This window comes from Astyanax mexicanus, chromosome 4, assembly GCF_023375975.1.
Source record: "Astyanax mexicanus isolate ESR-SI-001 chromosome 4, AstMex3_surface, whole genome shotgun sequence".
In the NCBI taxonomy this organism is placed as follows: domain Eukaryota; kingdom Metazoa; phylum Chordata; class Actinopteri; order Characiformes; family Acestrorhamphidae; genus Astyanax; species Astyanax mexicanus.
Window position 1 is genome coordinate 19,145,242 of NC_064411.1, and position 27,003 is coordinate 19,172,244.

Here is a 27,003-nt window from a genome sequence, read left to right on the forward strand (position 1 = left end):
AATCTGGATGTTCAGAGTTGACTTGAGTTTATTTACACAGAAATGTCTAAGAACAGCTGAGTAGATCAGAATAGAGACCGACCGATATGGGTTTTTCTAAGGCCGATGCCGATACCGATCATTAGTGGTCAGAGTCAGCCGATGGCCGATGTGACCTGCCGATTTTTAGGGCCGATATGCTATCGTATTATATTTATTTGGCATGCTTAAAATCATACTAGTAAGAGGAGGCACAACAGTTGTAAACTTCACACAATTTATTGAAAATAAGGTTAGCATTTTATAGTGACTTTAATGTTACTATATCACTATATGTTAATAAAAAAAATATTAATTTTATTTAGATTGTATTATCCATAACATTTTATTTTATTCATTATATAACATATGTTCTATATACACTATATATTCATGTTTATAGTAGAAATATTATGTTGGCTATTATATAAAATTTACTGTAGGGGCCTACTAATTAACAAATGTATGACTTGTTGCAGTCTGTTAGTCTATTAATTATTCATTTTAATATGTTTAACAGAGTGCAAGAAGACTTCCATAATGTGACAACTTTAGATAGTTACTCCAAAACGGCAAAGCTCATTTCTTCTTCAACTCCATGCAGTTGAAAACGAATGGACATGGGAGGACAATGTTATAAAATTTTCACATTAGGGCTGCAGCTATTATTTTACAAAAATGGGTGACGTTTAAATTAAGAATAAAATTATAAATAATGCAAAAACAGACAGGTGCTGTAATTTAAATATAGCTTTATCTGTTTTTTTTTCTTCTTCAAATGAGCTCCTTAGCCAGAGAAACGCGTCTCATCAGCTGTACTGGAGGTTCGGTGCGTGAGCGGAAAATGAGTTGAGAAAGCTGAAGAGCGCGGACTTTATAGGTTCAGGATAAAATGAGCTTTTATCAGAAAAGTCTGGAGGGGGTTCTAAAGTAGAACCCGACAAAACAGAAAATTCTGCTCATCGTTTCATTTAATATCTAACAGCGCAAACCGCTTTAAACGGGTGAGTTTTACAGCAGAACAGCAGGAGGCGGCATGATTTAATGTCTGTTTGTAGTGAAGGAAAAAGAGATGTTTTATTTTAACTCCATTATTTTAGAAACTATTTGTTTTATTAATTCGTTTACAATAAAGCTTATTTATATACAGTGTTGGGAGTAACGGCGTTAAAACTAACGGCGTTACTAACGCCGTTACTTTTTTTCAGTAACGAGTAATCTAACTAATTACTATGACTGTAACTATAACGCCGTTACCATTTCCGACACCCCGTTACTGCACGTTACTTTAGCAGCTCTATGAACTTTTTTTTTTTATTTCGCTTTGCCCTGGTTAACCCCTCCTCTGTCCGGTGAACTTGAGCTTCTGGCCGCTGTGCCTGTGGTTTGGCGTGGTGAAGTGAGGCACAATTGTGACGATTTGCGTGCTCTAATCAATTCAGTGATTGCCGTGGACAACCCAAGTTCCGAATTAAGGACGTTAAGCTCTTTTTAGCTGCTCCGGTTTTTGTGGTGCTGCTGCTTTCTATTTTAGAGCTTAGATTCTCTGCCCGAACCCGACCTGACCCAAAGACCGTCCCAAAATCGGGCTCCTATTTTTATTTTATATAAAGCTCTGGTGTGATAATCACAATGTTGCTAAGTAACCAATTATTATTGTTCACTAAAGCGAACGAAATAGCGAAAATTGAAAGTGAAAAACATTTGTGTTAACTGAATCTAATAAAAACGGTAATTAAAAGGAAAAACATAACTATCTCGAACTGTATTTTGTGTTTATAAAACTAACTAAAACGAACTGAAATTACTGATGGAATACCCTCATTTTTGTGTTTAATTTATTTATAAGCGCTGTTGTAAAGCGGAGTTGTACAGCGGGAGTTGTTGTGCCGAGCGCGCGGCACTCGTGGTCCGTTAGTTCTTGTGTAAAGCGCTCGCGCTAGCAAGCCCACCCTAAAATGAACAGAAAAAATAAAAACAAAATAAAATTAAACTATAATAAAAATGAAAACTGTAATCACGTAGCTCTGGGCGCACGTGAACGCCTCCGCGTTTGACTTGCAGCATTGTGTGTAGCTGTTCTTAAAAATCATTTAAATTAAATAATAGTTCTATGCTTCTATGTTACAGTGTTAATTAACATAATTCTGATTATATTTCGCTCATTCAATCAGCCCGAAAACAGACAGTTTATGGGGCGGATCGGGTCAGGCTCATAATGACAGTTTATGGTTCGGGCTTGGGCAGAATGTGCACGGGCTCCGGCTGGGTCGGATTTTTTGGGCAGGATCTAAGCTCTATTCTCTTTTGGTGAAGCTGTTATATTAATACCATTTTAACGGGCATTAAATTGTTGTTTTTGTCCATTATTTTGTTTTATATATACATATTTCTTTTGAGTGTGGCTTGGTTTGTTAAATTTCATCCCCAGACGCGTTTTTCCGCTTTTTTCAGTATTACAAGTTTTAGTAATTTTCTTTGGTTGTGTGGAGAATTTCGTTTTATTTTTTTGAAATTCGTTAGATTATATTTTTGTCAACATTTTGGGTTTATTTTCGTTTGTTATTTTTTGTTATTTTTCTAATAATAATAGTAAATGCATAATTGATTTCCTTTTTTTGACGGGCGAATAATAAAAAGTAACGCGATAGTTACTTTTACTGGTAACTAATTACTTTTATAGTGGAGTAACTCCGTTGGTAACTCAGTTACTTTTTTGGAGAAGTAACGAGTAACTATAACTAATTACTTTTTCAAAGTAACGTGCCCAACACTGTTTATATGTAAGGAGAAGTACAGTCCTCTAATAATCCTGACTAACCAGTAATTATTATTTCAGCGCAGCTGATGCTGCAAATATCCTTAAACAGTTTTAGTCCTGCCCTTTTTCATTTCGTCTAAAAATAATTTAAATACTGAAAATATCAAGTGTTAATTTGATTTTATTTACTTAGATTTTCGTTTCTGAAGAAGAGACGTTTTATACTAGAGCTTATAGATAGGGCTTGCCTTGCATAGTCAGGGCGCATTCCAAATGCACTCCTGCCATCAACGCTAAGCATAGTTTCGTTTGGAGAGAAATGCTACAACACCGATGCAGTTGAAATTCTATTCTTTTTCAGTAAATGAAGCAACATCACAGATTACTAATCATGAGAGAAAATATAGACTTTGGGACACTGGATTGTAAAAATGGATGCCTTACCCGTTGAAAGTCTTGCTCACTCTTGAAACCTTGCGCTGCGTTCCAAGTAGCTGCCCGCAGATGTGCCGGATTAAAATCGGCACGGCCAAATAAGAAAATCGGCCGATGCCGATTGATAAAAAAATAACAAAAACCGGCCGATTAAATCGGCTGGCCGATCGATCGGTCGGCCTCTAGATCAGAACCAGTCTGTCAGGTTCAGGAGGCTTGAAGTTTAGAATGAGACTGTTCCTGTTCTTTCTCTCAGTCTGATTGACTGTGGTATTTAGGTTGTGTTGAAGTACTCAAGTCTCGAGACCAAAAACGGGCGGTCTCTGTCTCGTCTCGGACTCGACCTTGTTTGGAATCTTGTCTCGGTCTCGGGGTGAGGTGGACTCGGAGACTGTGGACTCGGAGACTGTGGACGAGTGCGAGTCCTCTGTATGAGGTGCAGCTCTGATAGGACAGAGAACACTCAGATATATATGTGTGTGTGTGTGTGAAGTTGTGTGTGTCTGAGTCGGCCGGTGAGACGGGAGGGGGAGGGGTGACACCCTCAGATCAGACAGCAGTCAGGAGCTAAACATCAAAATCTTCATACAAAACAACTAACTTAACTTTTATCATCTTAAAAAAATAATACACACCTGCAACAATTACAAAATACAGTTTAAACCCGATTAAAAACGTTTTATACATAATAACTAGCTTACTCACCCAAGATGAAGAAAAGCTATTTTTCACTGGAGTATTTAAATCCTGAACTTCCCCATCAAATTTAATCCATTAGGGTTAAGAAATAAAAATAACATACAGCTTTCCATTTAACCACAGATGTTCTCTTTAAAATCTATTTTTAATCAGCATGCTTTGTTTTTCAGGGATTAGTCACAGAGTGTGAGGACTTTTATGCTAAAAAGTGCTCAGAAATTTATGCATCATCACAGAAACTGCATGTGAAATCTAAACGGGCCCTCCACTTTGATTGACATCCATATCGTCCAGTTATATAATTACACACACGCACACACAATAGGAGCTTGCATTCAAAGCTTCTCTCTCGACTGTTGGTGGTAAAATGAGGTATTTTCACATATTCACTGTGTTTTGAAAGCATGATGCTGCGCACGGTGCGTTCACTAGGAACTGCAGCTGCTGCTGTAAACAAACTTTTACACTTATCAGAAGATTAGCAGGAGCTGCTTGAGTGATTCTGTTTAGGAATTGTACATTAACTCTTCAGTGGAACATGCTCTTTTTTCACTGGCTCACTGGAGTTATACTCTTGTGAATCGAGAAGAAACATTCCTGACCTTAGCGACTAGCTAGCTACAACACTAATGTTACCGATAAGAGAACTAAAGCTAGCGACAAGCTAGCTTACCTTAGCAATGAGCTAGCTAACCTTAATGATGAGCTAGCTAAAATACTAATGTTACCAGGGAGAGAACTAAAGCTAGCGACAAGCTAGCTTACCTTAGCAATGAGCTAGCTAACCTTAATGATGAGCTAGCTAAAATACTAATGTTACCGGGGAGAGAACTAAAGTTAGTGATAAGCTAGCTAACCTTAATGATGTGCTAGCTAAAATACTAGTGTCACCGGGGAGAAAACTAAAGCTAATGATGAACTAGGTAACCTTAGTGATGAGCTAGCTAAATTTACTAATGTTACCGGGGAGAAAACTAAAGCTAATGATGAGCTAGCTCACCTTTGTGATGAGCTAGCTAATCTTAGTGAGGAGCTAGATAAAATACTAATGTTACTGGGGAGAGAACTAAAGCTAATGATGAGCTAGCTAACCTTAGCGACAAGCTAGCTAACCTTAGCAATGAGCTGTTTGAGGGCAAATTATTGTTTTATTTTACATTTTATAATGAAAATGAATAGAATTTGATTCAGCTGACTTCGTGTGGTGACTTCTGATTATGTTTTAGAAGAGACACAGATTAGCGTAATTTTGATGAACAGAGAAGATATTTTAATGTTTTTATTTTTTAATCTTAATCTGGTCTCAGTCTTGACTTAAACTCAAAAATATTAGTCTTGACTCGGACTCAGCTCTAGCGGTCTTGACTACATTAGTTGTACCAGAGGATCAGGTACTTTATTTAAGCCGATTGATTCTTTAAAATCTGGGAGTGCTAATCCTCCTTTGTCCTTACTTCGTTGCAGTGTTGTAGATCAGACTCTAGATTTCTTTCCATTTCAAACAAATCAGGATCACTCCACTGACTCACAGGGATTTCTACTAATGTATCTTAGAAAAGATATAACAGCCTGGGTAAAATATTCATTTTACAGCTTTCAATGTGAGAGCTTGACAAGTATTTTTTTTCCCTTTTTAACCTCCTCAACACCCTGTCTCTTTTTATAGGGCTAATAAACCCATTTACATTAAAAGCAACTGCTTTTACACCCTAAAGCATAAATTACACATGACATTTTGTAAGGTCAATGTGAATTTGTGGATAGAGACTTAATTTAAATTTTATTATATGTTTTTAAATGTAAATATATTATATGAGAGCTGTTCACTGAGACTGTGTAAGGAACAGTTAATGTTAAATCCTGTTCAGATCAGCTCAGTGAATTTACCCTGCAGTGATTTTTACAGAGCAGCAGGTGTTGTGAGGAATTGTGCTACCATGCTGAACTGTGCTACCCTAGTGTATTTTTAAAAATAATAATACAAAAAATTCCCATGTTAGACATTCTCCAACATTCTCCTGGCAGGAGTGTAGGTAGTATAACTGAATAGATTAAACAACTGTATCAGTGTGAAGTTAAGATAAAGAGGTGATTAGAAACCACTTTTCTTTTCTTTTTTTATTTGTTTATTATTTGTTATTATTATTTGTTATTATTTACTTTTTTGCAACCCTTAAATAAATAATAAGAGTGAGCTCAGGCTGTTTAATGCAGTCATGGAAAACAGAATCATCCTGAAAAACTCATGAAAACATTATAAAATGTGGGTCAGAGCATGCGCAGTGTGGTCTGAAACCTATGGGGTTTTACAGCCATGTGGGAGAAACTTCAGACTAATGAATATTCAAACACTCCATCAGCCCTGTGATGTGATTGGCTGACAATAGCGAAAAACGGTAGCTCCGCCCAGCCAGAGCCTATTCGCTGTGAGAGAGTGAGGGGCGGGGCTTATAGGAAGCGACAGGTGAGACGCAGGTAAAGGAGGAAGTGAAAGTAAGTTCAGTCTCCCCCATTAGAAGAGGACAGAAGTCCGGATTCACTCGGTAAGTTCAGAACTGAAGAGAATGTAGAACAGAACCGTGTAGCTTAAAGTCAGAACCGGTTCTAAAGGTTCCTCAGATCCAGAACCGGTTCTTTAAGCTCAGCTCAGTGTCCGATTCCACTGGAAGAACCAGGATCAGCATGGAGATCTGAACCGGGCCTAGATCAGACCTGGACCTGGTCTAGATCAGACCGGCTGGAGAACAATCAGCTGTAACAGATCAATAATGCTGTAAACTGTAGAGAAATGCGCAGATATAGATTGATATTTATTGATCACAGTGTAGTTTATGCTGTTTAAAGCGCATTACTGCTTAATGTGGACTTTGATCTGCTGGGGAGATAAAAACACGGAGCTGCTATAAAGGCGTGTTTATATGCAGTAGCGCTGTTCAACCAGCAGGGGGAGCAACGGAGCTCAAGATCACGTGGAGTGTTAGTGTTTTTAATCCTGCTGTTTTATATTATACTTAAATAATCTCTCTATTCTGATTCAGTAACATAATAATAATAATATTAATAATAATAGAACAGTGTGTATATTTATAATGTTGTGTAATGCAGTAATATTACTACTAATAATTAAATTATAATCATTATAATAACAGTAAATGTTTCTGTAATCTGTAGAATAATGTGTAATGAGGGTAAATCACACTGTTATGTATCGTTCTCTGTTTGGTTTGTTTTGTTAGTTTATCAGGTTTTGTTTAATGCAGTTCTGATGATAATGTCATTATTGTAAGAATAAAGGTTTTATTGTAACGGCTGATCTGTTCTCAGGGGTCGGTGTCGGCAGTGTTCAGCTGTGTGTGAATGAAGAAGAGTAAATGATGGATCTTCAGAACTCCAGCAGTGGAGGAGGACCTCCTGTCCTAAAGTGAGTAAATTAAGTGATGGGTTTAATATGTAAAGTAGTTTTGTATTGTAATGGTTTCAGCTCTAATCCTGGAGCTGTGATCTGCATATTTTACAGTTTTAAAATATTGAGAACAGAGTTTCTCCTGGACCAGAGTCAGAACCCTGTGCTGTATTTAAACACAGAGAAACGCTTAACAAACCAGCCAGTTATTCTTATAGTAGAATGTGTTTCTAATCTGTATTTAAAGTACATATCTGCCTTTAATATCTAATAGTTAATATTAATAATATGTTTCCTTCTGGGTGGTTGCTGTAGTGATATTATGCTGTTGCTAGGTGGTTGCTATGGTATGGGGTGGTTGCATATTTATTTTCAAAAATATGGTCCAGATCGGATTAGTCTGTAGTGAAAGTGGACTCTGAACCAGATCCATTGTGAGGATCCATCTCGGATTTTACCACACGCTGTCTGGGTTTACATTAGCATTAGAAATGAGGAAATCCTGATGTGCTGCATTTATATAGATCAGATGGAAGTGATTGGGTTTGTTATTAAAGCTGTGGAATGAAGCTTCTCACAGAAAGACTTGTTCTATTCTGTTCTGATCTGTATCTCTGTTAGAGTTCAGTATAAAATATACCTTTTAGTTTATAATACAGTATAATTGTGTAATTGTGTAGCTCTTACCAATACATGTTATTAACTAGACACAGATCTATAAAATACATATAGTAAATATGATCTAATCAGGTGATGACATTTTGACATCATAACAAACACACAAATATATTCAACAGTATTGTTAAAGAAATTAAAATATGTATATTTATTAGACGAGCGTTTTTCAGTTTGGGGCAGCTGACAGAAAGCTTCGGGACGCTTCTGGGACGGTTATGAAGAAGTTAGTCTGGAACCTGTGAATAAGTTTTAGTAAAGGAACACATTACTCCACACTTTACTCTCATCATGGATCATCATGAAGATCTGTTTACAGGGAGAAGAGAGCAGCATCTCCAGCCCCCAGTGGAGTGTCTATGAAGAGTGATTGGTCCATGTGGATTTCTTCATTCTTCAGCAGTGGAGGAGGAAGCTCTTGGTCTCGGTACATCACTGCACTAAACTACTGTTCTGGGGTGGGTTTCCCGAAAGCTTCGTAATGCTAAGAACTTTGTTAAATCGTACTTAAGATTGATCGTTAATTAAAGAGTGTTTTCCAAACCAGTGCGTAACTAAAGTACTACTTTAGTTATTCTTACGTTATTCTTAAAGAGCTTCTTTAGGGGATCTCGACTTGCAGTTCAGCACCTTAAACACCAGGGACCGGCAATTTTGAGGAAGAAAAATGATAATTTCCGTGTTTGAAGCAATTATATTATGTTACTATTAATTATAATCAATTATATTACTATATAATTATTAATATTATATTATATTATATTATTTCCCGTGTCTGCGGGTGCTCCGGTTTCCTCCCACAGTCCAAAGAAATTAGTTCAGGCTAATTAGATGTCGGATAAAAATTGCCCCTTAGGTGTGAGTGTGTGAGTGAATGTGTCTGTGTGTCTGTCTGTGTCTGTCTGCCATGTGATGGATTGGTATCCTGTCCAGGGTGTATACTGCCAAGCCAACCCCCCCCCCCACCCCCCCCTCGCCGCGACCGGATAAAGTGGTTGACGAGTGAGTAAGTGAATGAATAAGTTATATTACATTATATTATATTATATTATATTATATTATATTATAATGCAAACTGTGGCTTGTAGTCTAACTGGGCATATTGGAATTGACCAATCAAACCCACGAATAAATTATTAAAATCCAGATTAGCGATGGTAGAAGTCTTGACATTAATGCTGCAAGAAATGCAATCAGTCAGTTCCTGCAGAGGATGCTCACGGTCTAAGCAAAGCTGCAAAGTCACCAAGTCCGTGGATTCTGTAATCAGGCTGTTATGTGGCATACACACACTTATATACACTTCCCACCAGCCCGGGAATTACAGCACAATACAATATATTTCCATGCAATTGGGAAAATCCCTGGTATGCGGTGCAGGGACGCCTGCAGTGTCTTTACTCACACCTACACGTATTGTAAAGGGTATCGGTGAATGTGCAGGTAATATTTAATATTATTCTTTATTTAGGTGCGTCTAACCAACATTGTGGCCGTTCATCTGGGCAAACTCTTGGACACGTCTCATTCCATGTTTTTTTTTTTTTTTTACATTGTCGATTATTATTAAAACCATGAAAACTAATTGACGCAAATGGAATTATTTAGTAAACAAAAAGGAGCATGGCCTTGACAATCCCCTGACCTAAACCCAACTGAGATGGTGATTTAGGATGAGCTGGAGCTTCACAGTATAAAGTACAAAACATATTTCTGTTGGTTTAAAATGTAATATATATATATATATATATACACACACACACACATGTATTATTAGATTATTTTTATAATATTAATAATTAGAATAATAATAAATTAATATTACTATCAATATTACCATAATAATATTAGTATAATATCTATTAATATAATATATATTAACAATAATAGTTTTAAAAATGTAAAAAAAAAAGTTTAATGTTTTAAAATAGATTAGATTTTCGAGTATTTATTTAGTCATATGTATCTTTAGGAGTATAATGTTGTTAATTACAACACGTTTCTACGTTTTTAGGGTGTAATAGTGAATAAATACTGCATATTGGCAGTGTTGAATCAATATTTGTGGATCGATTGAGTGCACTGTTTTGGGGGAGGAGTCAACAAAGACGTTCTTTAACCTCGTTAATTTTCACGTTGCTCTTTGGGGAAACACTCGCAGAACTGGCTCGTTCTTTACACACGTCATTCGTTCGTTCGTTATTCGCTAAGATTGATCGTTTTCGGGAAACCCACCCCTGTTCTGAGAGTGAAGCTCTTCAGTTTCTGATCTTTATTAAAGATGTGCTGTGTGTTGGAGTTTCACTGTGTAAATGCTGGAGTTTCACTGTGTTTAATGTTAACAGAACTGAAACCCAGAGAGGAGCTTCTCCAGAACCCAGCTGTGTTTCTATGAAGAGTGACCAGTCCATCGATCATCCTCCTGATCTCAGCAGTGAAGATATGACCTCTGACCCACAGTGAGTGAAACATCACTTACATCATTTACTGATTTTTACTATAATTTACCTTTTTAAAGCATAACACACACACACTCAAACACACACACATATACACACACACACACACACACCCTCACACACACCCTCACACACGCACACACACACACAAGTTTTTCTGTATGTAATGAATCAATCAGTATCTAAATATTTTCTTAATTTTGTCAGATAAAAAAACAGCATTTTGCATTATTCAAAAACATGTTTAGAAAAGTATTATATTGTAATAAACTGCAATTCTTAAATGATCGTAAGATTTGCTTAATAAATATGTTAATGAAAACAAACAATATATTTAATATTTAAACATTAAACTCACACCTTCAAATATTGAACAGTGCACCATGTGACCTACCAGATATTCTTGAATAAAAGCATCAGTGTTAGATTGGCAAAACTAAATTATATTTATATAAGTTATATCAATCAAATTAAATCTTTAATTGTATTAATCACAACAATATTCTGTGAAGGAACAACAATCATTGTGCAGTGTGTTGTGTCTGGCAGACTAGATTATTTTTTGCTGTATTTCTAATGTCAGTATAAATGAGAATATTTTAATGTGCTGAGTAACTGATTTTAACTGAGAGCTTTAATGGAGGAAATAAACTCTAGAGTAGCTCCATATTCCACCTTCAACAGAATGGAAAGAGGGCACTTGCCTTCAGCTGTGTGTGTGTGTGTGTGTGTGTGTGTGAGAGAGAGAGAGAGCATGGGTAGAGAGATTTGGAGGAAAATGAAGCGTGAATGAAAAACCCACAATGGTCACAGAAATAACTTGAATGTGACAAAAGAAATATTAAATAAAAATTATATGAAAATAAAGAAATGAAAATCTGACATTTGAACATTTATCTGTTTAAATCTGACATTTAAACTGTGCTTCATCATAATTGTTTTAAAAAGTAAACTCATTAAACAGGCCTGGACAAAAATGATGGTACCTCTGAAAATAATGTGACTAAAGGCACATGTTAAATCAAGTGTGTCCACTAATTAGAATCACAGGTGTCTAAATCTTCTAATCAATCAGTGGGTAGGGCTACAGGTATTCACTATGCTGTTTGGTGAAGTGGTGTGTACCACACTCAACATGGACCAGAGGAAGTGATGGAAAGATTTGTTTCAGGAGACAATTAAATTCAATTAAAGGCATGTTAAAGTTAAAGGTTATAAAACCATATTTAAGCAGCTTGAATTTCCTGTGACTACAGTTCACATATTATTCAGAAATTTAACATCCACAGGACTGCAGCTAACCTCCCTGGACGTGGCCGCAGTTGGAAAACTGATGACAATTCAAAGAGACGGATAATACGAAAGGTAACAAAAGAGCCCAGAAAAACTTCTAAAGAGATTAAAGGTGAACTTTAAGCTCGAGGAGCATCAGTGTCAGATCACACCATCACTGTTTGGGCTAAAGTGAACTTAATAGGAGACGACCAAGGAGGACACCATTGTTGAAAAGAAAACATTGAAAAGCCAGACTGGAATTTGCTAAACTACATGTTGAGAAGCTACAAAGCTTCTGGAACTTTTTGTCAAGACACATCAGCTCTATGTTTACAGACAGAAAAATGAAGCATATGAAGAAAAGAACACTGTCCCTACTGTGAAACATGGTGGAGGGTGCTCTGTTATGTCCTGGAGCTGCTTTGCTGCATCTGGTACAGGGGGCCTTAAATCTGTTCAGGGTACAATGAAATCTCAAGACTATCAAGAGATTCTAGAGAGAAATGTGCTGCTCAGTGTCAGAAAGCTTGGTCTCAGTCGCAGGTCATGGGTCTTGCAACAGGATAATGACCCAAAACACACATCTAAAAACACCCAAGATTGGCTGAGAGGAAACATTAGACTATTCTGAAGTGCTTCTATCAGTCCTGACCTAAATCCTATTGAGCATCTTTGGAAGGAGCTGAAACATGGAGGCGTCTGGAAAAGGCTCTTTCAAACCTGAGACAGCAGGAGCAGTTAACTCATGAGGAGTGGACCAAAATACCTGCTGAGAGCTGCAGGAGTCATTTAATTGCAGTGATTACCTTAAAAGGTTGTGCAACTAAATATTAAGTTAAGGGTACCATCATTTCTTTCCAGGCCTGTTTCATTAGATTTTTATATATATTTTAAATAATTCTGTTGAAGCATGGCTGAAAAGCAATATCTGACTTTCATATGTTCATTTTCATTGCATGTTTATGTATTATTACTTTTGTCAGATTCAAGTTAGTTCTGTGACCATTGTGGGGTTTTCTCTCATTAACCGCGGGGTACCAACAATTTTGTCCATGTGTGTACGTGTGCTCTGTTCTGTCCTTTTTTATACTAAATTAAACACAATAAATGCTACTTCTGCTGAAATTGCTCTGCTAACGTATCTAAAATATTATTGATGTTAAACTAAAGCTTATATAAGCGCTGAATCGTTTCTCCTCACTGTACAAAAAATATTCTCTACTCAAAGCTTTATGACACAGAGCACATTAGCACCATCTGGTGGCTAAAACCACAAAGTGTTTTATGTGTCTGGTGTAAAATAAAAATTTTTCTAGGATTATTGCTTCTAAAACTATGTTCCAGTGTATTTAAACCATGCTGTTTATTGTTTCTTTAATATAATTGAATAAAACTTCATAATCTGTTGTGCATGTATTTATCATCTCAGTTGCTGGGGTGAGTACATACATCCAGTATTGGGAGAATGTGTTCTAGTACAATACATAGACCAGTAATGTATTCAGAATTAATTATAATACACTTTAAAACATATTTTGTTAATTGAAATTCTGGAAAACCTTTTAGCTGTTTTCTTTCTAATTACATTCACATTGCTGCTGAGCTACTGAGCTACAGCTACTGATTGCTCACCTGAATGTTTGAGTATAAATACCCCTCAGTTTCAGCTATCAGTTGCTGAGTATTGAATCTAGGTTCCCTAGCTCTTCCATGACACGTATCTCTTTGTTATTCTGCCTTATCGTTTATTGACCCCTTTCTCTTTTAATGTTTACCCTTTTTGCCTTGCTCAGTTTATTGTTTGTTGCTTTCTGTTGCTTGTTATTAGACCACCCTTCTGCTTATTCCACTTCTGTCTATTTCTCTGTGTACCGACCCTGCTTTCTCCTCTCTACTGGTATGTTGTTTGTTTATGATGGCTTTATGTTACTGACCCTGCCTGCTTTAGACTATCCTTATCTGCTTGTCCCTTTTGTTAGTAAACTGATTAAACTGTTTGACTCATCAGACTTATCAGCGTGTGTCCTTCCTGGTTCTGGTATTCCTGATACATTTATTTACATTTTATTTTAATTACAGATAAATCTTTTCTTTGTATCTGTTATTTTCCTGCTATTCTTTATTTGATTAATAATCTCACCATATTTTATTGAAACACGTTTTTTAGATCAGCTGATTTAATAATGTGGATTACAGTGTGGATTTTCTGTTCATCCACAGTGAGAAGAAAAAAAACTTTTCCAGAAAAAAACTGGACCACATATTCAAGGTTAGTACTGAACCATATATATGATGTGCATCTCCCTGATTTATTTTACATATAAATGTAACTTTACTTTAAAGTTTTGATACTAATCATAATTTATTCACCTTCAGTTTAATAGAGTATTATAACTGTATTATATATTAAATAATGTTGATATTAATGCAATAAGATGCTGCTCAGCAACATGATGTTTAAATCATTTTACAGACCAGAGCATCTATAACTCATTTTCTCATCAGACCAGTGTCATCATCTCTCTCTGTACTGTATCAGCTTTAGTGATTCTCTGATGTTTGTTCTTAATCAGAAGCTGCAGGAGACGTTTTTCTCTCTAGTAAAGAACGAGCTGAACATATTCAAGAATCTCCTAAATCCAGATTACCCAGCATGCTCTGAGGGAGAGGTGGAGGATGATCAGAAGGAGGGGGTGCTGAAGGTCACACTGCACATCCTGAGGAACATGAAGCAGACAGACCTCGCCAACACACTAGAGAACAGTAAGAGTTCTGGGTCATGAGAATGGGGAACAACTAGTGCTAATTTATTTCCTCAGTGGAGTTCTGCTTTTCAAACTAGAATAATAGGCAATAGTTAACTGGATATTGTAATTATAAGATATTGTGTCACAGCATCAAATGTATCCTTAAACCTAACAATTATCTACTGTATCAAAGTTGTTCTACACAGGGGTTTTTCATAAAGAGACACAGCTAATTATATTTTCCTTATTCTCTTCCTCTGTTATCAGAATTGGCCCCAGCATGCCAAAGAAAGCTCAAATCCAAGCTGAGAGATAAATATCAGAGAATTAATGAAGGAATATCAGGCCATGTAAAGTCAGCACTTCTGAATGAGATCTACACAGAGCTCTACATCACAGAGGGAGATGGAGGAGATGTCAATCAGGAACATGAGGTGAAACAGATTGAAGCTGCATCCAGGAAAAGGAAAACAGAGGAAAAAACAATCAAATGTAATGACATCTTTAAACCATTACCAGAACAGAAACGACCCATCAGAACTGTACTGACTAAAGGAGTTGCTGGAATTGGAAAAACAGTCTCTGTGCAGAAGTTCATTCTGGACTGGTCTGAAGGAAAAGTAAATCAGGACGTTCTCTTCATATTTCCACTTCCGTTTAGAGAGCTGAATCTGATGAAGGAGAAGAAGCTCAGTCTGGTGAATCTTCTTCAGAGCTTTTTCCCAGAAACACAAGATTTAAAACCAAGACATTATAAGGGCTACAAAATCATGTTCATTTTTGATGGTCTGGATGAGTGTCGACTGCCTCTGAATTTCCAGAACAATAAGAACTTGGTGAATATAGAAGAGCAAACCTCAGTGGATGTCCTGCTGACAAACCTCATCAAGGGGAATCTGCTTCCCTCTGCTCTCCTCTGGATCACCTCTCGACCAGCAGCGGTCAGTCAGATCCCTCCTGAGTGTTTTGACCAGGTAACAGAAGTGCGGGGTTTCAGTGACCCTCAGAAACAGGAGTACTTCAGTAAGAGGATCAGTGATAAGGACCTGGCCAGCAAAGTCTTCACACACATCAGGTCTTCAAGAAGCCTCTACATCATGTGCCACATACCGGTCTTCTGCTGGATTACAGCCACTGTTCTAGAGAGAATGCTGAGTGAAGCTGAGAGTGGAGAAATTCCCAAAACCCTGACGCAGATGTTCACACGCTTCCTGATCTTTCAGATCAAACACAAGAGTCAGAAGTACAGTGGGAATAGTGACATTGATCCTCAGCAGACTAGAACAAGTATCCTGGCTCTGGGGAAACTGGCATTCCAGCAGCTGGAGAAAGGAAACCTGATCTTCTATGAGGAAGATCTAAGAGAGAGTGGTATCAATATTAAAGAACTGTCGGTGTACTCAGGGGTGTGTACCCAGATCTTCAGGAAGGAACATGAGCTGCACCTGGGGAAGGTCTTCAGTTTTGTACATCTGAGCGTTCAGGAGTTTCTTGCTGCTTTATATGCATTCATCTGCTTCATTGACAGAAGCATTCTGAATCAGCAAACCACTAAAAACCAAAACACTGAACTATCTGAACTCTTCAGCAAGTCAGAGATGACTGACTTCCTCAGCAGTGCCATAGACAGAGCCTTACAGAGTGAGAGTGGACACCTGGACCTGTTCCTTCGTTTCCTCCTGGGTCTCTCACTGAAGTCTAATCAGACTCTGTTACGAGTCGTACTGACACAGACAGAGAGGATCTCTCACAGCAATGAGGAAACCATCAAATACATCAAGAAGCAGATTGAGAAGAACTCATCTCCAGAGAAATCCATCAATCTGTTCCACTGTCTGAATGAACTGAATGATCATTCTCTGGTGCAGCAAGTGCAGAAATACCTGAGGAGAGGTGGTGACCGTCGTCTTCACCAGGCCAGCCTCTCTCCTGCTCAGTGGTCAGCTCTGGCATTTGTGTTGGTGAACTCAGAAGAAGAGCTGGAGGAGTTTAACCTCAGTAAATATGATCCATCAGAGGAGTGTCTTCTGAGGCTGCTGCCAGTAGTTAAAATATCCAGAAGAGCTGTGTGAGTATTTTTATTCAGTCCTTCACACAGTTTTTAATCAACTGCTGATGTGCAGAATCAGATTCCATTGTCACATATAAGCATGCATTATCCTTTGTGTGTAATAATAATTAAACCATCATTTAAATGTAAACAGTACATGAAGTTTTTGTCTTAGACTGATTAAATACAATCTTAAAAAAAGGTTTTGGGTAAGTTATATGTTTTTGTTAAAAAAAATGCACATCTCTGGCAGACAGACAGACAGACAGACAGATAGACAGATAGATACTTTATTTATCCCGAAGGAAATTTAGGGTAGATCCAGGTTTAGATCCACTCTAAATTAGCACTGGGTGATTTGACTGAAAAATCATATCTCAATATGCTTTGGAGAAATGATGATTAGCAATACAACATAAAAATTTTATATAGAACATACATTTTAAGTGTCTGTATTTATTTCTAACATATATATGTGGGAAAAGATGTAATATTTCTCCAGAGTTTAACTGGGAAAATAGAATAAATTCACATACCCCAAAAAGCCTTGCTCGTTCTCTGTTTTGTTAAACATTTTCTTTTCTTTTTTAACTCATTATAATCTGTCCCAGAGCTTTTGGTGAACTGTATGCCCCTGCTGATCACAAATATAGTGGAGATTTCTGCATGTTAACTATTTCAGTATAAAGAAACACCAGCTCTTTAGATAGACAATACATTTCACAGTTTAATTCTGTTTTCTATTCTTTGTCAATCCATTCAAATATTCTTCTTTGGGTTTATTGTAAACTCAGTTGTTTATTCTTGTTTTTTAGACTAGCTTCATGTGACCTTGGAGTAAAGACGTGTGGAAATCTGGAATCAGTTTTAAACCTGGAAAACTCCACCCTGAAAGAGCTGGACCTCAGTAACAACAACCTGCAGGATTCAGGAGTGGAGCTGCTCTCTGCTGGACTGAAGAGTTCACACTGTAAACTGCAGATTCTCAGGTCAGTGTTTCAGGTTATCACAGACCAAAATAACAAACAAGACAACAAATAAAAACACAATTAACTAAATAAACTAAATAACAGAAGGTTGTGCAAGGTTAGTCTGAGCAGGATGTTCTTTCCAGGTTGGCAAAGGGGAGGAGCCCAAAACATCTCTCCCTGCTCAGGCTTTTCCATGCCCTTTAATTTGTCATGGTACTGCATCTACAGACTAAATACCAAAAAGAGTAACTGTACTATTTTATGCACATTTCCTTTTTCTTTTAACTCTTATGTATGTATGTATGCATGTATGATCGATGCCCAAACATGTCTCTTCACTGAACGTTTTAGGGAAAATATAAAATGTCCGCATAAAAAATACAACATAGTTCATACATGAGCACAAAAGCACCACATATATGTTGTTACTTGCAGAAAAAATAACTGAATAAAAGGAAGAAGCTAGGTCCAGCATTCTCTGTGGTAAAGCACAACACACACTCTGGTTCTCTACGCTCTCAGAATAGCTACACACGTAAAAGGGCTGTGCATATAGTGTTAGGAGCTCTTAAAGTGACAGTGTACATATTAATGAATACTGGTTGTAAATATTTCCACCAGGCAATTTAAATGGTCTTTTCCCTATTGTAAGCATGTGTGCAATAGCAAACACTTCCTTAGTCCAATCCAATTCACCATGCATTCTTTATTCCAGTGCCTCACGTTAGCTTTATCTCCCCTCAAACCTACAAGTATATAATATTTTTTAAAATTACATCATTAATAATTGCATTTTACATTTCTTACATTCATTCTTCTTATTACATTTAAATATCCACTATAAAAACTTGTCTTATGAAAAACAAATGTAATTGCAGTTAATTACAAATCTTCTTATAATCATGATTAATCTGATTATATTTCATATTACATTACATTTAAAAAATCACTAAAATGTGTTATTTAAACATTGAAGTCATTGTAAAATCATTTGTGCTTGTGTTTATTCTTACATTTTCAGATTAGCTTTGTGTAATATAGGAAGAAAGACGTGTGAAAATCTGGAATCAGTTTTAAACCTAGAAAACTCCTCCCTGAAAGAGCTGGACCTCAGTAACAACGACCTGCAGGATTCAGGAGCGGAGCTGCTCTCTGCTGGACTGAAGAGTTCACAATGTAAACTGCAGATTCTCAGGTCAGTGTTTCTGTGATTTTTCATTTGAAATTATTAGGGCTGTCAGCGTTAAATCATTAACATACGCTATTAATTTGGAATCAGTAACGCGTTACTATTTTTTTACTAGTTACTAGTTGCGTTACTAGTTTTACTTCGGCACCAAGTTTGACCCCAACTTCTGCCATAATCTGACCCGCCTCCACCCAACATGCAGATTTCTTTTCTGCTTAAACGGTTTAATGTGGTGTCCAGCTGTAACAATCCGGTTTAGACTTCCAGCTCAGACCTGGATAGAGAGCTTTGTTGCTCTCTCTCCATCTCTCTGTTTGTTTTTGTCTCTCCGTTTGTGCCAAAAGTTTTACACAAAAAAATAAAATCCGCAATCAAAATGTTAGGAATCAAAAGCAAAAATTGTATGTTGCAAATTCAAAAGAGATAAAATATATAGCAAATATATATTTTTAAATATACTTGGTTACTTTATATTAGTTTGGATTTTGCAAGTCTTTGCTTTTATTTTTGTGTTTTTGTGAATTTTTTGTGGAGTTTTTTTAATTTTTCTGTTAAAGACTTTTGCTTCTGGAATCTCTCCTTTGCTTCTGCTTTAGTTTTTTTCTTCTGAGTTTTGGCACACTTTTCACAGGTGGGCGGGGCTTAGAAGAAGGCGTTCCCCTTGAATCTCCATTGGTCAGCTGGTTCTGGACTGACCACGCCCACCCCGCCAATTTCAAGCGTCCTTCCAAACACGGAGAGCAAAAAGCTTCCAGTGCACAGCAGCAGCAGCAGATTGTGTTTACAATTAAATTTCATACAAACGTTCTGTTTAATGTTATATTATGTTATATTATTCTCTGTTTCACTCCATTAAAAGCTCACATTAGTTTGGTAAATTTTCATGCACAAAGTAGGTAACTAGTTAACTCACTAGCTCACTGAGTAGGTAACTCACTAGTTCACTGATTAGGTAACTAGCTAATTACTAGCTCACTGGCTAGGTAACTCATTAGTTCACTGAATAGGTAACTATCTAATTCAGTAGCTCACTGACTATATAACTATCATACTTTTTGCATGAATATGTAGCACATCTCGCTAATGTGAGCTTTTTAATGGAGTGAAACAGAGAATAATATAACATTAAACAGAATGTTTGTATGAAATTTATTTGTAAAAGTATCTGGTGCTGCTGCTGTGCACTGAAAACTGTTTGCTCTCCGTGTTTGGAAGGATGCTTGAAACTGGTGGGGTGGGCGTGGTCAGTCTCAGAGGGTGTTAACCCGTCAGTCCAGAATCAGCTGACCAATGGAGATTCAAGGGGCCTTCTTCTTAGCCCCGCCCACCCGTAAAAAGTGTGCCAAAACTCAGAAGCAAAAAACAAAAGCATAGGAGAGATTCCAGAAGCAAAAGTCTTTAACAGACAAATAAAAAAAAAAAATCCACAGAAAATTCACAAAAACGCAAAAATAAAAGCAAAAACTGGCAAAATCGAAACTGAAATAATTTTCAAATAACGGCAAAGGATAATAAAGTAACCAAGTATATTTAAAATATATATTTGCTATATATTTTTTCTCTTTTGAATTTGTAACATACAATACTTGCTTTTGATTTTCTAACTTTTTTTTTTTTTTTTGCCCGCCACCACCCCCCCTCTTCGGAGGACCATTAAGACTAATACAAATTCTTGTGAATTTTCCACCAAGCTGTCAGAGTTGATGATATCATTGAGTTTTTGAAACAATGGTGGCGATTGATTGTTGTGCTAATAAATGGTAAGTCCGAGATTTGTATTTCATTAATTGATATTTGTTGTACTTCTCTCCATATTTCATCAGTTTGATTTGGTTTTATCCATTTAATAATGTACTTTAATTGGTTTGCAGAGAGGTATTGTTGGAAATTTGGAGCTTCTAGGCCTCCCTGAGTTCCTTGTTATTGTAATGTGGTTCATTTGATTCTGGGTGGTTTATTTTCCCAGTAGAATTTAGAGATGATTGCGTCTAAGGTTTAAACCAGGTAGGTGGAGGTTGGATGGGAATCATTGAGAAGAGGTAATTTAATTTAGGTAATATTTTCATTTTGATTGTGGATATTGGTAGGATAGTGGTAGGTTCATCCAGCGTTGGATATCATTCCTGATGGTTGTGAGTAGTGGTCTAAAATTAAGTGTATGCAGCTCAGACAGCTGGGTGGAAACTTTAATGGCCAGGTATGTGATGTGTTCAGTGCACATAGGGATAGGGAGTTATTGAACTGCTGTGTCTTATAAGTTCATGTTAAATGGTAGAACGGTGGATTTAGACCAGTTAATGGAATAATCTGAGATTTTAGAGAATGTTTTAATTATTTGTGTAGTCTGAGGAATTGAGGAGAGTGGGTTTTGTAGAAATAGTAGAATATCATCTGCATAAAGGCTGATTTTTTGTTCGGTAGTGTAGGTATGGATACCTTTGATATTTGGGCATTGACGTATAGCTGCTGCTAATGGTTCTATGAAAATAGAGAACAGCAGAGGAGAGAGTGGGCATCCTTGCCTAGTTCCTCTGTGCAGTGTGAAATTCTGATATTAGTCCATTAGTATTGACTGTGGCTTTGGGTGAAGTGTAGAGAGTTTTAATCCATTCTTTAAATGATTCTCCAAAACCTACTTAATGTAGTGTAGTGAAAAGGAATTTCCAATTAACCTTATCGAAAGCCTTCTCTGCATCTAAAGTGACTATTGCAGTTTTTGACTTATGGACTGTTGTGTGATGTATCAGATTGAGTAGTCTGCACATGTTGGTAACTGATTGTCTGCCTTTGATGAAGCCGGTCTAATCAGGATGTATGAGGGGTGGGATAACCGTTTCCAGTCTGGTAGCTAATGTCTTAATTATTAGCTTTGTGTCTGTGTTAATTAGTGACAGTGGACGGTAGCTGGATGGTAAGGTAGGATCTTTGTAGGTTTAAGATGGAGTGATATTGTAGCTGTATTCATTTCTGTTGGTAGTCTCTTATTGTGTTTAATTTCTGCTGTTACTCTACTGAACATTGGGCCAAATATTGACCAGAACTGCTTGTAGAATTCTGCGGGAAAGCCATCTGGTCCTGGTGCTTTGTTATTAGGCATCTTATGGAGGGCTTTATGGAGTTCTTCTGATGTTATTGGCTTTTCTAATATGCTTTTTTGTTCTTCAGTTAGTTTGGGTAGGTGTATATTATTGAGGAAAGTGTGAATATCTATTTGGTCTGGATCGTGTTCTGGTGAGTATAGATTTTTATAGAATTTCCCAAATACTTGATTAATTTCGTTTCATGTTTGCCTGATTAGTCCGGTCTCATCTTTGATTGAAGGGATTGTTGTTTTTTTCTTTGTTATGTTTTACTTGGTTAGCTAAGAATTTACCAGATTTGTTATTGTGATTAAATTGTTTATATCTTAGTCATTGTGTTAAAACTTGAGTCTTCTTGTTTATAAGTTCATTTTACTGTGATTCGCATTTTTTTAACTCTTTTTAATTTTATCTGATGGGTTTTTATCATTTCATTTGACAATTCCCTGATGTTTTAGATTAGCCTCATTTTCCGTATCTTTCTTCTTCTTACAGGAAGAGTAAAAGATGATTTTGCCTCTTAGTACTGCTTTCCCAGTTTCCCATAGTATTGTTGGTGTGGTTTCTGGAGAATCATTTATTTCTAGGAAAGATGCCCACTCTTTTTTGATGTAGCTGTCAAATTCTGGGTCTGTAAGTAACAAGGTATTTAGTCGCCAGCTGAAAGTTTTATATAGTGGATTTATGTTCCATATAAGTGAAACTGGAGCATGGTCACTGATTATTATAGGGTGATATTTTATTTCTGATATATTTGCAATAATAGAATTGGTGGTTAAAAAATAGTCAATGTGAGAATATGAGTGGTAGGCTGGAGAACAGAAAGAAAAGTCTTTAGTGTTTGGGTTTTTGAGGCGCCAACCATCGCTGAGCCCTAAGTCTGTCATGTATTGTTTAATGATATCTGTTGAATGCCAGTAATGTGTATTGTGTGCCATAGTTAATCTGTCTATACATGGGTCAATGATTTAATTAAAGTCACCTCCAATTATACTTGTGGAATCTGATATATTGTTTATATGGTTGAAAAACTCATGAAAGAAGGATGGGTTATAAATGTTGGGGCCATACAAACTTGCTATTGTTAAGGGTGTGTTGCTGATGTTGATGTCAATTATGATGTATCTACCAGTGTCTGATATAGTGGTGTTATGTGTGAAGGGGATTTTTTTGTTTATTAGTATTGATACTCCTCTTTGTTTGGAGTTATAGTAGGCTGAGAATATATGGGTGAATTGTGGTGATCTGAACTTATGATGATTTGTTTCTGATAGATGTGTTTTTTGTAGTAAACAAATGTCTGCCTTTAGTGAAGTGAGATGGTTTAGTACCTTGGCTTGCTTAATCTGTGTCCCAATACTACGAATGTTCTAGGTTATAAATTTAAGTGAAGACATGTTGTGATGTATGGATTAATAATGTTTATCAATGATATGATATGAGTGTGCAGATGTTTGAGGATATTTTCTGGTGTTTGGGGGATGGAGTTTAAACAAAAATGCATTTTTCGGATCTGTGATATATAGTAGTAAAAAAGAGGTTGGTGCAAAGAGATGGTACAGAATGGAGTGATTAAATGTAAACAAACTAGAAGAGACATAACATAAGATAAAAAGTGTTGGATTTGGTGTGACATACAAGTTATGACATTGAGACATTGCATGCATTAAGTTATTGCTAAGTGGTTCCTTGTGATTTTTATGGGATTTTGTGAACGGATTAATGTGCGTGCATTAGTATATTTGCGGGTGCGTATGTATTTGCGCGGAATGGATGGATGGATGGATGAGGTGGCATGAGGAACTTTAATAAACAAGTAAATATTAACAAAAAAATAAATATAGAATCAAACAACATCCTTTGGTCTATGTTGCACATGTTTAAACATTTACATTATAAATATAATTTTTGTTATTTTTTTACATTTTAGAGTAAAATTCTCATTTCAGCAACATGTCTGTATCAGAATTTCGGTACATTGTTTGGAAATTTTAATATTTAAACATTAAAAAAACAAAAAAACTTAAATGCATTTCATACTATAAACACTTTTAGTAAATAAAAATAAACGATCTACATTGAAAAGTAAAAACAATAAAATTAATAAAGAAAAGGAATGTGTCCAACACTAATTTTCTCATCCTCCGCAACAATTTTCAATCATTGTTTAAATCCACAAGGAACTTAAATTTTCAAGGTGTTTTCAACATTACGGAAGACATTGGCCATGACACTCAAGATGGCTACCATGTAAGCAGTTCTTCTCATATGTTTCCGGATAAAAGTTAAAAGATTGCTCATCAACTTGTCTGCACGACATTTTCATTGTCATTACCGATATATCGATATAAGTTTTGAGCCTACAGTTTGAAGTTACAGTCTGTATTTTTTATTATAATATAGTATATTAAGGTCTAAATGGACACTGTGAGTGAAAATTTATCTAGCCCTCATGGTGCCTTAACAGTTAGCATAAAAGTTTAAAGTCACTCATCCTCCGCAACTGAATTCTCACTTACCGCTACATTTCAATACCTGTTGCAGTGATGAGATGCACTGTTTCGGTAATGAGAATTTGATTAGGAAGCGTAATACAGATGCCTTTTTACTTCCTGATTGTCATAAAATGAGCGTTACCCTGAACAGTTTCTCCAGTAGACCATTCTAACTTAGCTATCCACCAGTAGAGGTCACTAATGTTTAGTCTTATCTGGCCTGAAACTAAATCTAATTCCGTACACAGAATTAGATGTTAGACCACATAACCAGAGAGCTTTTTTCCATCTTTGATATATTTTATTGTAATATGCGATGTGTATTTGTTTACAGGCAGGTAGCTATTGAGAAAAGAAAGGCAGCAGCAAAAGCAAGGCTGTCAAAGTTTAGAGAGAACATTTACAGCAAGAATTACAACATTTAGAGAAACACACACACATACTCAACGACACAGACAGTTGTTCCAGTTGGAGTTACTTTCACATGATATTATTTGTGTACAGTCCATTCTAAGGAACTGAACAAAAACTGAAATGGATATCATAATTTTATATTTGCCATTTCCAATGGAAAAATAAAGACAACACGTGATCTGACCAAAAAGTACCATGACGAAAAGAAAAAGCAATGGAGGAAAAAAAGTCAGCCAGATATTACAGAACTGACATATGCCTGACATATGGGCAAAACACAAAAAAACTACGTAAATGACTAAAAATAAAAAGTTTGGTCTTAGTAGTCATACAATGCTGGATGGTGCATAAAGATAGACAAGATTTCAGAGTTTCTGAGAGGTCTTTCTTTGACATTTGTTGAAAGGTTTCCAATAGTTAAATGAGCTGTTTTATTAATGAAGGTGCTGTAGTCTACATGAAAGATTCTTTTGATATGCAAATGTTTGCATTGTAAATTGTCTTAAATAATATGAAATGTTCTTGAAAATAAACATTCTTTTCATAATGTAGCATTGTGTGTAAGTGTAAGCTAATAAGTCTTAAACCCTTGCTTAACTGTAAATGAACTGAACTGCTTAACTTTGATAAAGAAAATTGCATTTTTATCATATATTAGATGTCATATCACATTGCGGTAATGATACATTTTTGTGGACTTCATCTATAAAATGCTAATAAAATATGCAATAAATGGAACAAATGTTCTAAAAATAATATTCATAGTAAGTTTAGACCTTAATCTTAAATCCTCAAAAGGAAATTTGTTGTTAAATGCATTTTGCAAATTTTCATACTGGATGTCCTCTGAATCAGGATTTTGTGAAAATGACCCGAGTAAGTGGAAGTGGAAGAAAGAGAAAGAATGAGAGAAAAAGTAAAGGTTATTTGAGTATTGACCTATATGTTAGAGATCGTGCAACGAGAGCACAACGCGCATGAGAGAGAGACAGAGAGTGCACAAACGAAAGCGCTCGGGGGAGAGAGAGAGAGAGAGAGAGAGAGAGAGAGAGAGCACTATTTAGATACAGTTAAAGAAATTTAGAACAGCCAGGGAGTTATGTTTTTGTCATGCTATAGCTGTCCATCAACAAAGTTTGTTGACGTAGACAACTGCTTTTTTCACTTCTTTTATGAGTTCTTTCCTGACAGCGAACAGTTTTCTGCGTCTGTCAAGGATTTCACGGGTGAATGGGTCGTTAATTCCCTGGTCTGTTCCTCTAAATTTCCCTCCTTTCCTCATGATGAGCTCTTTATATTTATAATGCTCAACCTTAGCCTAACATTTTGATTGCAGATTAAATTTTTTTTGTGTAAAACGTTTTTCACGAAAATTCACTCCATAAAATATCCACTATAAAAACTTGCATCTTACGAAAAACAAGCGATTAATCACAGAATTTTGGCATGTTTAATTGGATTGCATTTTTAATCAATTGACACGACTAGAAATTCTACATGTATAAAAGTGGAAATATTCAGGCATTTGCCATGATGATAACAAATCACACAAGAAAAAGTGTTTAACGAAAGTCAGAGTATACCAAACAAACAAATACGAGTCTTCTGCAGTTGTCTTAAGAATGTCCAGCTTGAATGAACATTTGAGATATATCACACATTGATTACATTTTAGAAAAAGTTAATATGAACTCAATTCTTTGGTCCACATCAATGCTAATGCCGTATTCACAGAGATGCTTACTGTTGAGGTTTGGGTTTCATGAATTTGTTAATCTGTGTCAACTGTGTTAAGAAACTTAAGTTTTCTATGGATTTTTTTTTCAGATTTTGTAGTGTTATTTTAAAAAAAGAGACTAATATCAAAGTGCATTATCTTCCTCAGTCTGCTATCTTGTCTTTCTTTCTTTCTTTCTTTCTTGTTTTCTGTCACTCACTCACACATTCTCTTGTTCTGTCTGCAGATTATCTGGTTGTATGATCACAGATAAAGGCTGTTGTTCTCTGGCTTCAGCTCTAATTTCAAACCCCTCCCACCTGAAAGAGCTGGATCTGACCTACAACCACCCAGGGGAGTCAGGAGTGAAGCTGCTTTCTGCCAGACTGGAGGATCCACACTGCAAACTGGAGAAACTCGGGTAGGTCTGAACTAATAATTATGTTATCAACTTATTGTAAGGTAAATATTGTTGTACATGTTGTACATTTTTGTCACTCGCGATATTGCTTGTGGAGCTCTTTCCTGTGTGTGCACTGTGCCTCACAGGAAAGCAAAGTGTTGAGAAAGTTAGGGGTTAATGCTGTGACACATTGCATTGTGGGACCTGTAGTA

At 36.3% G+C, this 27,003-nt stretch overlaps 2 protein-coding genes and 1 pseudogene across 3 annotated transcripts in view; all 3 read left to right on the forward strand.

The window, feature by feature from the left end:
- LOC111197331 (NACHT, LRR and PYD domains-containing protein 12-like) overlaps positions 1-27,003 on the forward strand; it is a 686,367-nt gene that overhangs the window by 648,562 nt on the left and 10,802 nt on the right. The window contains exons 12-13 of the mRNA XM_049476983.1: positions 18,515-18,688; positions 26,636-26,809. Coding sequence (XP_049332940.1) covers positions 18,515-18,688; positions 26,636-26,809 — 348 coding nt within the window. The remainder of the gene's footprint in view (positions 1-18,514; positions 18,689-26,635; positions 26,810-27,003) is intronic.
- LOC125801173 (zinc finger protein 271-like) overlaps positions 1-27,003 on the forward strand; it is a 142,307-nt pseudogene that overhangs the window by 24,299 nt on the left and 91,005 nt on the right.
- Positions 5,769-27,003, forward strand: part of LOC111188258 (zinc finger protein 239-like) — a 179,793-nt gene continuing 158,558 nt past the window's right edge. The window contains exon 1 of one of the 2 annotated variants that reach the window (XM_049477777.1): positions 5,769-6,456. The gene's annotated coding sequence lies outside the window, so the exon portion shown is untranslated. The remainder of the gene's footprint in view (positions 6,457-27,003) is intronic. The other variant, XM_049477774.1, reaches the window with a different exon arrangement.